The sequence below is a fragment of the Olea europaea genome, chromosome 1, assembly GCF_002742605.1.
Source record: "Olea europaea var. sylvestris chromosome 1, O_europaea_v1, whole genome shotgun sequence".
NCBI classification, from domain to species: Eukaryota; Viridiplantae; Streptophyta; class Magnoliopsida; order Lamiales; family Oleaceae; genus Olea; species Olea europaea.
The window spans coordinates 16,988,874-16,999,656 of NC_036237.1; the positions used below are offsets into that span (position 1 = coordinate 16,988,874).

Sequence of the window (10,783 nt, forward strand, 5' to 3'; positions counted from 1 at the left end):
TTACAAATTACCTGAAAAGGGGGCCAAACTCACACAATTAATTACGAGATACAGTCAATCAACAATAAAATGGAAAATAAACTTACAGAAAAGTAAAATGAACACAGCAGAATTTTTCGGCCGAAGCCCAATCTAATACCCTGTTGAGCATACAATCAAGAATGGATATCGCTCGATTGCACTAAATGCCTTAAAAACCGACAACAAAGGTTACAATGTTCAGCTAGTATAAGAATGCACAAAGGAAGAGACTAATCTCTTCAAGAAATCAACAAATCTGCCTCAGATCACTCAAGAATCAACATACCACTTTCTCAACCCTCATTCTTATAGAATTTTCACTCAAGAAAATACAAGTATTCTATGGCTAAAGCTAAAACATCAAAACTACCATTTTCGAATGAGATTTTCGAGAGAAATAAGGAAAATTAGAAACCCTAGCTGCAGAGAGAAGATGGAACTCTCTTGAACATCCTCACACGAAGAGCCACCAAATGAAAATTTATGAGGCCAATGAACCATCTTTGGTATATATATCACCAAAGATCAAATCTCTATCCAATGGTAGATAATAGGCCAAGTGTCATTATCCAGTGAGTTATCAACTTACAAAAACGTGTTTTGAAAACTCGATTGGTTTGAGTCTAAACAATCTCCACCTTGCTACCATAGTTTTTAGGCCATAATGCAGCCAGGAGTCAATGCCATTCTATCATTTCATTTGCTCTAAGTACCTACAAATCATGATACAGCATCAATAGATAATATCTTTAAACAATTCTTAAATTTATTCAAAGATATTATCTTAGTTCCCATATTGGAGGGGTTATATTGGGTTGGTATTTTGCCAATATTCAAAATTCTTTTTGAGATTATATCTTCAATGAAGTGATACTTAACATCTATGTGTTTAATTCTGTCATGATACATAGGGTTCTTGCTCAGATGTATGACACTTTGGTTATTTGAATACAATATTGCATTTTCATCAACAAATACAAGTTCCTCTAATAAACCACTTAACCAAATACATTCTTTAAAAGCATCAGAAGCAGCAATGTATTTTGCTTAAGTTGAAGATAAAGCCACGATCTTCTGTAATTGGGATTTCCAACTAATTATAGTACTACATAGGCTAAAAAATAAGGCTGAAAATAAATGATGAAGTTGATTTTTCTATTATCCTTATTTCTAGCAAAGTCAGAATCAGTAAATTCCTTCAAAGTTACCCTGTCTTTATTCATTTTAAACACAATACCCAAACTTAAAGTACCCTTTAAATATCTTAACAACCATTTTAAAGCATTCCAATGTTCTTCCACTGGGTTACTTGTAAACCTACTCAATATGCTAATACTAAAGGCAACTTTAGGTCTAGTACACACCATCAAGTACATGACAAATCCAATCAAATTAGCATAAAGAAATTTTTGACATCTTATCGAACTCTTAATCAATTTTGGGACACAACTCAGAAGTAAGCTTAAAGTGATTAGAAAGAGGCAAAGTCATAGATTTACAATTAAACATGTTAAATTTTTTCAAAATCTTAGGCAAATAATCATGCTAGTTTAGAAAGAACATGTTTTTCTCTCTATCTCTATAAATCTGCATGCTAAGGATCTTTTTAGCATTTCCAAGATCTTTTATATCAAATTCAGATTTAAATTGCTGTTTGTCATACTCAATTTCAGATTTATCACAACTTGCAAGTAACATATCATCTACATAAAGTACAAGATAAAGAGAATATTTACCTCCTTTAGCTTTACAGTACAAACATGTATCATAATTGCTCATTTGAAAGCCAAGTTTCAAGACAAAAGAATTAAATCTTTTGTACCATTGCCTAGGAGCCTGCTTTAGGTCATATAATGATTTCTTTAACAGACAAACAACATTTTCAGGATTTCCCTTTATAAATCCAACATGCTGTTTCATATAAATCTTTTCTTCTAAGTCTCCTTAAAGAAAAGCAGTTTTAATATCTAACTGTTCAAGTTCCAACCAAATTGGACAACTAAAGCAAGTAAACATCTGATTGTGGTATACTTTGAAACTAGGGAAAATATTTCGTTATAGTCTACGCCTTCCTTTTGTGTAAATCCCTTGGCTACTGATCTAGACTTATATCTTACATTGTTATTTCCTCATTCCCCTTACTTTATTTTATAAATCCATTTACAATCTATAAGCTTTTGACCCTTAGGCTTTTCAACTAATTTCCATGTTTCATTTTTAAGAAGTGAATTCATTTCATCTTTCATGACTGCTATCTACTTTTTAGCATCTTTACAGTTAATGGCATCGTCATAGAAGTTAGGCTCATTTTTAGATTGTTTTTGATAGATAAATAAAGAAACAAAATCATCATAGTCACATCGAGTTGGTGGCCTGATTTGCCTTCTTTTCCTATCTCTAGTTAGTTGATATTCATCAATGGGAAAAGTAGGATTATTAGTCAGATTATTAAGACCAGAGACTGAATAATTTTTTGTTTCACTTAGAGTGTCATTTTCTGTAGTAACTATTTCTGTTATAACATGTTCAGGTGTTGCTCCCCAACATGAAGAGTCTCGACCTCAATTTGAACGTCCTCATTGGTCAAATTTTGTTGTTTTCCTTCTAAACAATGCATAAGAGATTTATTAAAAACAACATCCCTCCTAACAATCACCCTATACCCCGTTTCACCTTTAATCCACAACTTGTACCCTTTAACATTTTCACCATAACCTAAGGAAAACACATTTAAGTTATCTAGGTTCTAATTTTCCAATGTTTTGATGAGCATATGCAGCACATCCAAAGGTTTTTAGGTGTGAATAATCAACAGGATTTTTAGTCCAAAAGATTTAGGAACTTCAAAATTTAGACCACTAGTGGGAGTTCTATTAATAACGTAGGCTGCAGTGTTTATAGCTTCACCCAAAATATTTTTGGCAAACCAGAACTCAAAAGCATATATCTAACGTTGTTTAGCAAAGTTCTATTTATTGTTTCAGCTATGCCATTGTGTTGAGGTGTATAGATTATTGTGAGATGTCTTAATATGTCATGTTCTTTAAAGAAACTATTGAACTCATGATTGCAGAACTCCAAACCATTATTAGTTCTCAAGATCTTTATCTTATGAATAGTTTGGTTTTCAGTTTGTATTTTCCGATCTTTGAAAACTGAAAAGGTTTCATCTTTAGATTTTAATAAGAAAATCTAAACTTTTCTTGAAAAATCATCAATGATCAAAAGATAATATTTGAAACCAGATAGAATACACACAAATGCAGGGCCCCACAAATCAGCATGCAAGTACTCAAGTATATATATATATATATATAATTTATGAATTCCATGCAAAAAATGAAGCTTAACTTGTTTTCTAATCACACATTGTTCACAGTGACCAATATCACCAAGACTTTGATTTCCAAAAACTCCTTTATTTTGTAAAGCCTTTAAACTTTTCTTGCTAATGTGGCCAAATCTTTCATGCCATAATTTTGCAAGGGAAAAATTTTCAGTTAAAGTAGTAGCAGTCAAGCCAAATAGGGTTTATCTTTAAGAAAGTAAAGACCATGTCTCTTAGGGGTATTTATCATTAATTCATTGCCCCTAAGAATTTCGATATGTCCTTGACCCAGTTTTATGTAAAATTCCATATCATCTAACATACTTAGAGACATTAGATTTCTCTCTAATTTTGGAACATATTTTGTTCCCTTTAAAAATAAGACATTTCCATTTCAAGTAACAGTTAAATAGTTCCTATTCCACTTACTTTATAGGTCATGTTATTACCCATTATAACTTGCGCACTAGCTTTTCTTTCAATTACAAGAAAACAGTTTTTATTTGGGTACATGTGGAAGGAACAGCCTGAATCAAGGATCCATTCGTCATTTCTATTTATTTTCAGCATTAACAAGGACCAACCCATCTTCATTCTTACTATCTTTATTGTACACTAAGGCAGCATTCCTATCATCATGATTCTTTTCTTTTGATTCATTTTTCTTTTATAAAAATCTTTGATAAAATGGACCTGTTTCCCATAATAGAAACATTTCTTACCTTTGTCCTTGTTTTTAGATTTATCCTTATCACTCCATTTCTATTTATCTTTAGTTTAATTTTAGAGTGATAGTTAGGTTTACTAAAACCCCTTCCCTCAGCTAGTAAGGTATCCCCATTGTGGTTCTCCTTGGATTCAGATTTAATCTCTAATGCCTTGTTCTTTAGGGCATTGATTATTTCTATGGTAAGCTCCGCCCTACCATATTCCAATGCAATCTTGATGTCTCTGTATTTATCACTAATAGAGTTTAACAGGATCACAACCAACTGATCTTGTGAAAACTTTTCATCACAGTTGGCTAGATCTTGGGTCAACTTAATAAACCTATTCAGATTGTTATCCAGGTTTGTTGAAGGGTCCATTTTGAAATAAAAGAGTTGTTTTAACAAATAACACATATTTGGGATTGTCTTAGACACATATTTTTTTCTTAAGTTTGGTCCACAATTCAGATGATGTTTTAGTTTCACCGATGGTCCTTATCACATTTTCAGACAAGTACAAAAATATAGTACTCCAGGCCATCTCTTCTAGTTCAGTTTTCCTAGCAGGATTTATATCTTGAGGCTAGCTATCATATAAAACCCTAACACATCTCATTTGCATTAGGATAACTTCATTTTTTAACTCCACATATTAAAATCAATTTTACCATCAAATTGTGCAACCTCAAATTTAGCAGTAGCCATCTTATTATGCCACACACAATGTACAAATAAGAGTCAAGATGATTACAACACAGTATGCAAAAGACACACAATAGTGCCAATCAAGATTCATAGTAATGTTCAAAAAGACACAAATTTTGCAAGTTTTAGTCACAAGTATGCAAATCAAATCAAGTAAGGGCAAAATAACATGGAGGAGAAATTCCATGTTTCAAAAACTTCTCCTTCAAGATTCTCCAGATACACCCATATTTTGGACTTATCTCAGATTTCCAAGGCCTCATAGGAGCTTTTGGACAAAGACCAATCTCCAGAGGGTTATAGTGTATAGCTAATCAAGGGAAAAATAATGAAACCCTAAAATTTTGAAAAGTAAACTTTTCAAAATTAAAAGATCTCACCCAGCAAGTATTATATACGTGAAAAGTCCTCCAACACTACTCAATAGCAGTTCCAAAAATTTAAATCTGTAGTAAATCGACCTCTTTCTTCGAAGATCTAGGTATCTTATCGCAGTTTAAAACTTTGATACCACTGAAAAGGGGCCTAACCTACACGATTAATTGCAAGATACAGTTGATCAACAATAAAACAGATAATAAACTTGCAGAAAAATAAAATGAACACAATAGAATTGTTTGGCCGGAGCCCAGAGGTTCAGTGTTCTTTCAAACACCTAGTCCCTTGTTGAGCATCCAATCAAGAATGGATATTGCTCGGTTGCACTAATTGCCTTAAAAACTGGCAACAAAGGTTACAATGTTCATCTAATGCAAGAATACACAAAGGAAGAGACTTATCTCTTCAAGAAATCAACATATCTGTCGTAGATCACTCAAGAATCAACATACCACTTTCTCAGATCTCAAAACATGAGAACCCTCTCGTTCTTATAGAATTTTCACTCAAGAAAAAACAAGTATTCTATTGTTAAACATCAAAACCACCATTTCGAATGAGATGTTCAACAGAAATGAGGGAAATTAGAAACCCTAGCTCAGAGAAAAGATGGAACTCTCTTGAACACCCTCACACGAAAAGCCAGCAAATGAAAAATTCTAAGGCCAATGAATTGTCTTTTGTATATATATAACCAAAGATCAAACCCTCCATCCAATGGTAGATAATAGGCCAAGTGTCATCATCCCGTGAGTTGCCAACTTATAAAAATGTGTTTTGAAAACGCGATTTAAATTTTGAAAAATATGGGAGCATAAACCGGGCTCGAGTCTCAAAATTATCATATGTGAAAAAAATAAAATCGTATACAATTCTAGTTATATTAAAAATAAGTATAATTAGATTTTTCGTGACAATTGTCGATGCGAACAAACTCCTACTTCTTGATGCCTAAACTCATATGAATCCCCAAGAAGATAGCTCCGATAAATGGAAAAATGCTATTGTATAGAAGTAGCTATATAATTAGATCTTAGTCTTCTAAGTGAAAATACAAACAAAACTCGTATGTATGAGATTATCCACTCAACTAGGCTCTTGTCCCCTAGGGGTGGAGATGTATCCACAGGCTTGCATTGTGTAATAAGCTTCAAAAGCACAACCCCAAAAGAGAATATCTGAATCAAATGAGTTAATTAAATAACTAATCATCAACATTTGTCTCTGGTTATTACTTGCTCACTCAAAAATAAATGATTACCGACTGCTCATACACTTACAAAAAAAAATTGCTCAGCCACCATCCGTCATCCATTTCAATTCCATCCATTCAACTATGCTAAAATGTCCACGTGGCGGATGAAAGTCCTACGCGAATACTGACGCCATTAAAATTGTCAACTTGGACAAAACACTTTCCAATTAATAGCATTTACCTTCATATTGGAAGAAACGCATTTCCCATCTCAAATCAAAATGTCAATTTCCCCAATCTTAGAAGCAAAACCCGAATTGATTTCTTCCTCAAATCAGCCCGAATGGGTTTCCATCCTAAATTTTCCTCAGTTTTTCCCTCAGGCCATAGTTGTTGTTCAAATTTCTCATTTAGAGAAAAACGAAGAAGAAAAGCAAAAGCAAAGAACCGATCCACTTGAAAAACTTACTGGCCCTATGGATAATACGGGCATGACTAGTCATTCAAAAGGAGTAATTTAATAACTCATCAAATGCCTGTAATTTTATATCCAAATTATCACCAATTACTCAAGAATTACATCTACCACGAGTAACCACAGATTTTGGTCTCTGACGTTCCCATTTTCTCGAGTCCCCTGATGAAGCCAAATACCTGTAAACTGCATATGAATAACAAAACAGTGTACTTTTCAAAATCTATCAGTTCGTCTAGGTATTCTTCCCAAATCAACGAGTTAGGTTTGTGTTCTTCATCTTTTCATGCTTTCAGCCAGAGTCATCGCATTTATTAAAAGTCACTCATCCCTCTCATTTACTGTTACATTGGCATACTTCTAAGACGGCAATACGACTTCCTCAAGTTTTCTTTAGCAACTCTTCGGGAGAGTTGAGACCAATTAAATGCGAAATGAATTCCCTTCCCCCTTTTTTTAAACATAACACAGCTCTTACGATTTACATTTGCTTTAATTTATTTCAGTTGTTCAAAAGTTCAACATAAGATCACTTTTCTCCAGCTAACAAATGCAACAATTCACAGTCAAAACAGGCCAACTTTCACCCAAAACATTAAGGAGAAATAGTCAGTATTAATTAAAATTTTATTACAAACTCTACGTTAAATAGTAAATAGTACCTTCACTGTGAAGATGGAAGTAAAGTAACCTTCTGTTCTCGAAAATGCAAGTGAAACCAAGTGTCTATAGTGTATATGACTAATTATCTCAACTTCAGATCTGGATTCTCGTTCCCCCTGCTGGCCACCAATCTTTAGCTGCTTCACTGCTACCTCTTTACCATCTGCTAGGCTTGCTTTGTACACAGAAACAAATCCTTCTTTGCCTAATAGTTCTGTGCTCGACTAGTTCTTTATATGTGAACCATGACCTAGACTTGCCTAAGCCACCAGGGTCATGAGGTGAATAGATGGAATCATAGACACAGACACATCCGTTGTTGGGTGCTGAAATTTGTACCTTTAACAAGGCAACTTCTGGACATGGACAGCATCTCACATTGTCTGGAAAACATGGATATGCATAGATCGGAATTTTCAAATATAATACAATATCACACTGTTACATGATTTTGGGGAAAGCCTAGAGAATTTGGTATAACATAGCCACCATCATGTCCAGAAGCCTTTTCCTTTGGCTTCTATATGCACCATGCTCAGTGGCGCCTTAACTATTGGTAGGATAGGTGATAGTCTAAGGCCCCGCTTTGATGAGGGCCCAAATTGAGTAAGGTTAACTAGTTGATTGGAGAAAAATAAAAATTATATTTATGAAATTCTTTAAAATAGAATTATCAATGTGCAAACACAAGAAATTAATAAAAATTAAAAATATAAAAATCTTTAAAAAAATAGCATAAAATTTATCACTTACATTTATTTATCATATACATATATCACAATTAAATAAGTTGCAACAAATTAATGGAATGATTTATGGTTATAAGCCGCGACCAATTAATTCGATAATTTGTGATCGATATATGATTTTTTGAAAAATTAATTTGATAAATTGTAATAACATGTATCTTGTGACTAAATTGTAATTGTGACATATAATTATATCTTTGTGGTTTGTTATTGACATGCAGTCTTGACCACAAAGTATCTGTTATTGTGAATTAATATGTTTAATTAAATTATAGATTATTTATCAGATGTCACAAAATGTGACTACTTAATTTGAAAAAAAAAAATAATGACTTTAGAATGATAGAGAGAGAAAGTGTAATGTATAAACAAGAGAAAGTAGAAGGCAAGAGAAAAATTATTAAATGATATATATTAGAAAGAAAAGTGAAAGGTGTAAGAGAGAGATCGTGAAGCCCGAGAGAAAAAAAGTGTGATGTTAGAGAAACAATATTTGAATGATATATATTAAGTTATGATATAGTTAGTATTAAAAAAAATGTAAAGTGTGGTTAGACGGGAGGTCAAGTTTCAAGATTTACGGGTCTAGGCGAAGCCTAGACATAAAAAGCATTTTCTTATTTTTAATATTATTTTAAATTTTTAATCATTTTGAAAATCATTTAATAATTATAAAATAATACATACCAAATGTCCAAAATTATAAAATATTATATCTACTTAATAGTTTTTACAATTAGTGATTATTGTTATGAAAAGAGGGAAAAATAGAAGAGAATATAAGACTCAAAATTCGAGTTTGTATTTTATTGAAAATCAAGACCCATATTTATACGGTTCAAAAGAGGAGTTACAATTGGAATGAAATAGATCTTTTAGATTAGATAAGACTTATCTATATATTATAATAATATTAAATAATCATTAATAATTATCTCATTATTTTACAATATTCCCTTTGATGATTATTTCTACAACTATCTCATTGAAACCTTGTTTGGCAAAAATATTCGATAGGACAAAAATGCCAACAAATGAAAAAAATACAAATAACTCTGAATAATAAAATGTTGCTTCGTTAAAGCCTTGTCAAGAAAATATAGTGAGACAAAACTTGATCGAAGGAAAAAGAGTACAGCTACTCCCCCTTATTTCAATTATTATATCAAACTATTTATGTCTCATATATCAATGTCTTCAATGTTACAATTTTTGGTGAAGTATGTCTCATGTTGTCTTGAACGGTCTTCAGGCAACACCGTCTTCATACGAGATATTTATCATCCTTTAATTAGTAAGTAACATGATGATTCGAAAAATAACTCTTGTTGATGTCTTCGAGAGTCTCATACATATAAGAGTATACTTTTTGAGGGTAAATACCTTATAGGTTAAAGACACAAAGAATGTGTGCATGTTTGGTTCTGATTTTTCACCCTCCAAAAAATCAATTTTTTGATCATTACTTCCCTAAGTCAGTCGTCATTTTTGACTTCTTTTCTCACAAGTGGGACCCACTTTTCTTTCTAACGATCAAAAAGTCAATTCTTATAATCACTACCGAACAAGCCCTATACCCCATTAAAACCTGAAAACAAGAATGATTCTTTTTTGTTTCTTGTGTATACATCAAGCTTCTACAACTCTTCAATTTATAATACAAGTGGGAAAAGGGGAAAAAAAAAAGAAGAAGGAAGAAAATCTCCTAAACTAGGAGACTTGGAAATCAAATTAAATATTAACCATATCCAACTTGCAAATGAGATCTTCAAAACTTTGTCATGGTAGTCATTTAGTAAACATATCTGCAATTTGATCTTTTGTAGGAACATTAGTCAAGCAAATAGCTTCACCGTCAACCTTTTCTTTGATGAAGTATCTGTCTACTTCAACATGTTTGGTTCGATCATGTTGAATCGGATTAAGAGAAATATTGATATTCTATTATCTGTTACCAAGTTTGCTCTTTTGTAGGAACATAGGTCAAGCAAATAACTTCACTGTCAACCTTTTCTTTAATGAAGTATCTGTCTACTTCAACATGTTTGGTTCGATCATGTTGAATCGGATTAAGAGAAATATTAATATTCTATTATCTGTTACCAAGTTTTCCCATGCGAAAGTATAGTAACCCGTAGTTGATCTTCTATCATCTGTTGAGCTTGCCCAATCTGCATCGGTGAATACCTCCACTATCCTATTCTCACTCTTGTTGAAGAATAACCCCTTCCTAGATGAGCCTTTTAGATATCTGAGGATTCTGTATACTGCTTCCATATGAATTTCTTTTGGTGAATGCATATGTTGGCTTACCATGCTCACTGCGAAAGCAATGTCTAGTCTGGTATGAGATAGGTAGATTAATTTTTCAACTAGTCGTTGATATCTATCCGTTTCAACTGGGTTTCCACTATTCTCTATTCTTTTTCCCGTATCAATAGGTTTGTCGCATGCCTTGCATCCAAGCATGCCTATTTCAATCAACAGATCATGGATATGTTTTTCGTTACGACATACTAATAGCTTTTCTGCTACTTCCATTCTTAAGAAGTACCTCAT

General features: G+C 32.7%; 1 protein-coding gene across 1 annotated transcript; it reads right to left on the minus strand.

The window, feature by feature from the left end:
• Positions 1-10,255: 10,255 nt before the first annotated feature.
• Positions 10,256-10,783, minus strand: LOC111405130 (uncharacterized mitochondrial protein AtMg00810-like). Its single transcript, XM_023033886.1, has one exon. It carries the CDS (start codon positions 10,781-10,783, stop codon positions 10,256-10,258), a length of 528 nt encoding a protein of 175 aa, XP_022889654.1.

What these genes read in the sequence shown, in the direction of transcription:
- LOC111405130 (XM_023033886.1), bottom strand. Translation starts at nt 10,783, where the DNA reads ATGAGGTACTTCTTAAGAATGGAAGTAGCAGAAAAGCTATTAGTATGT.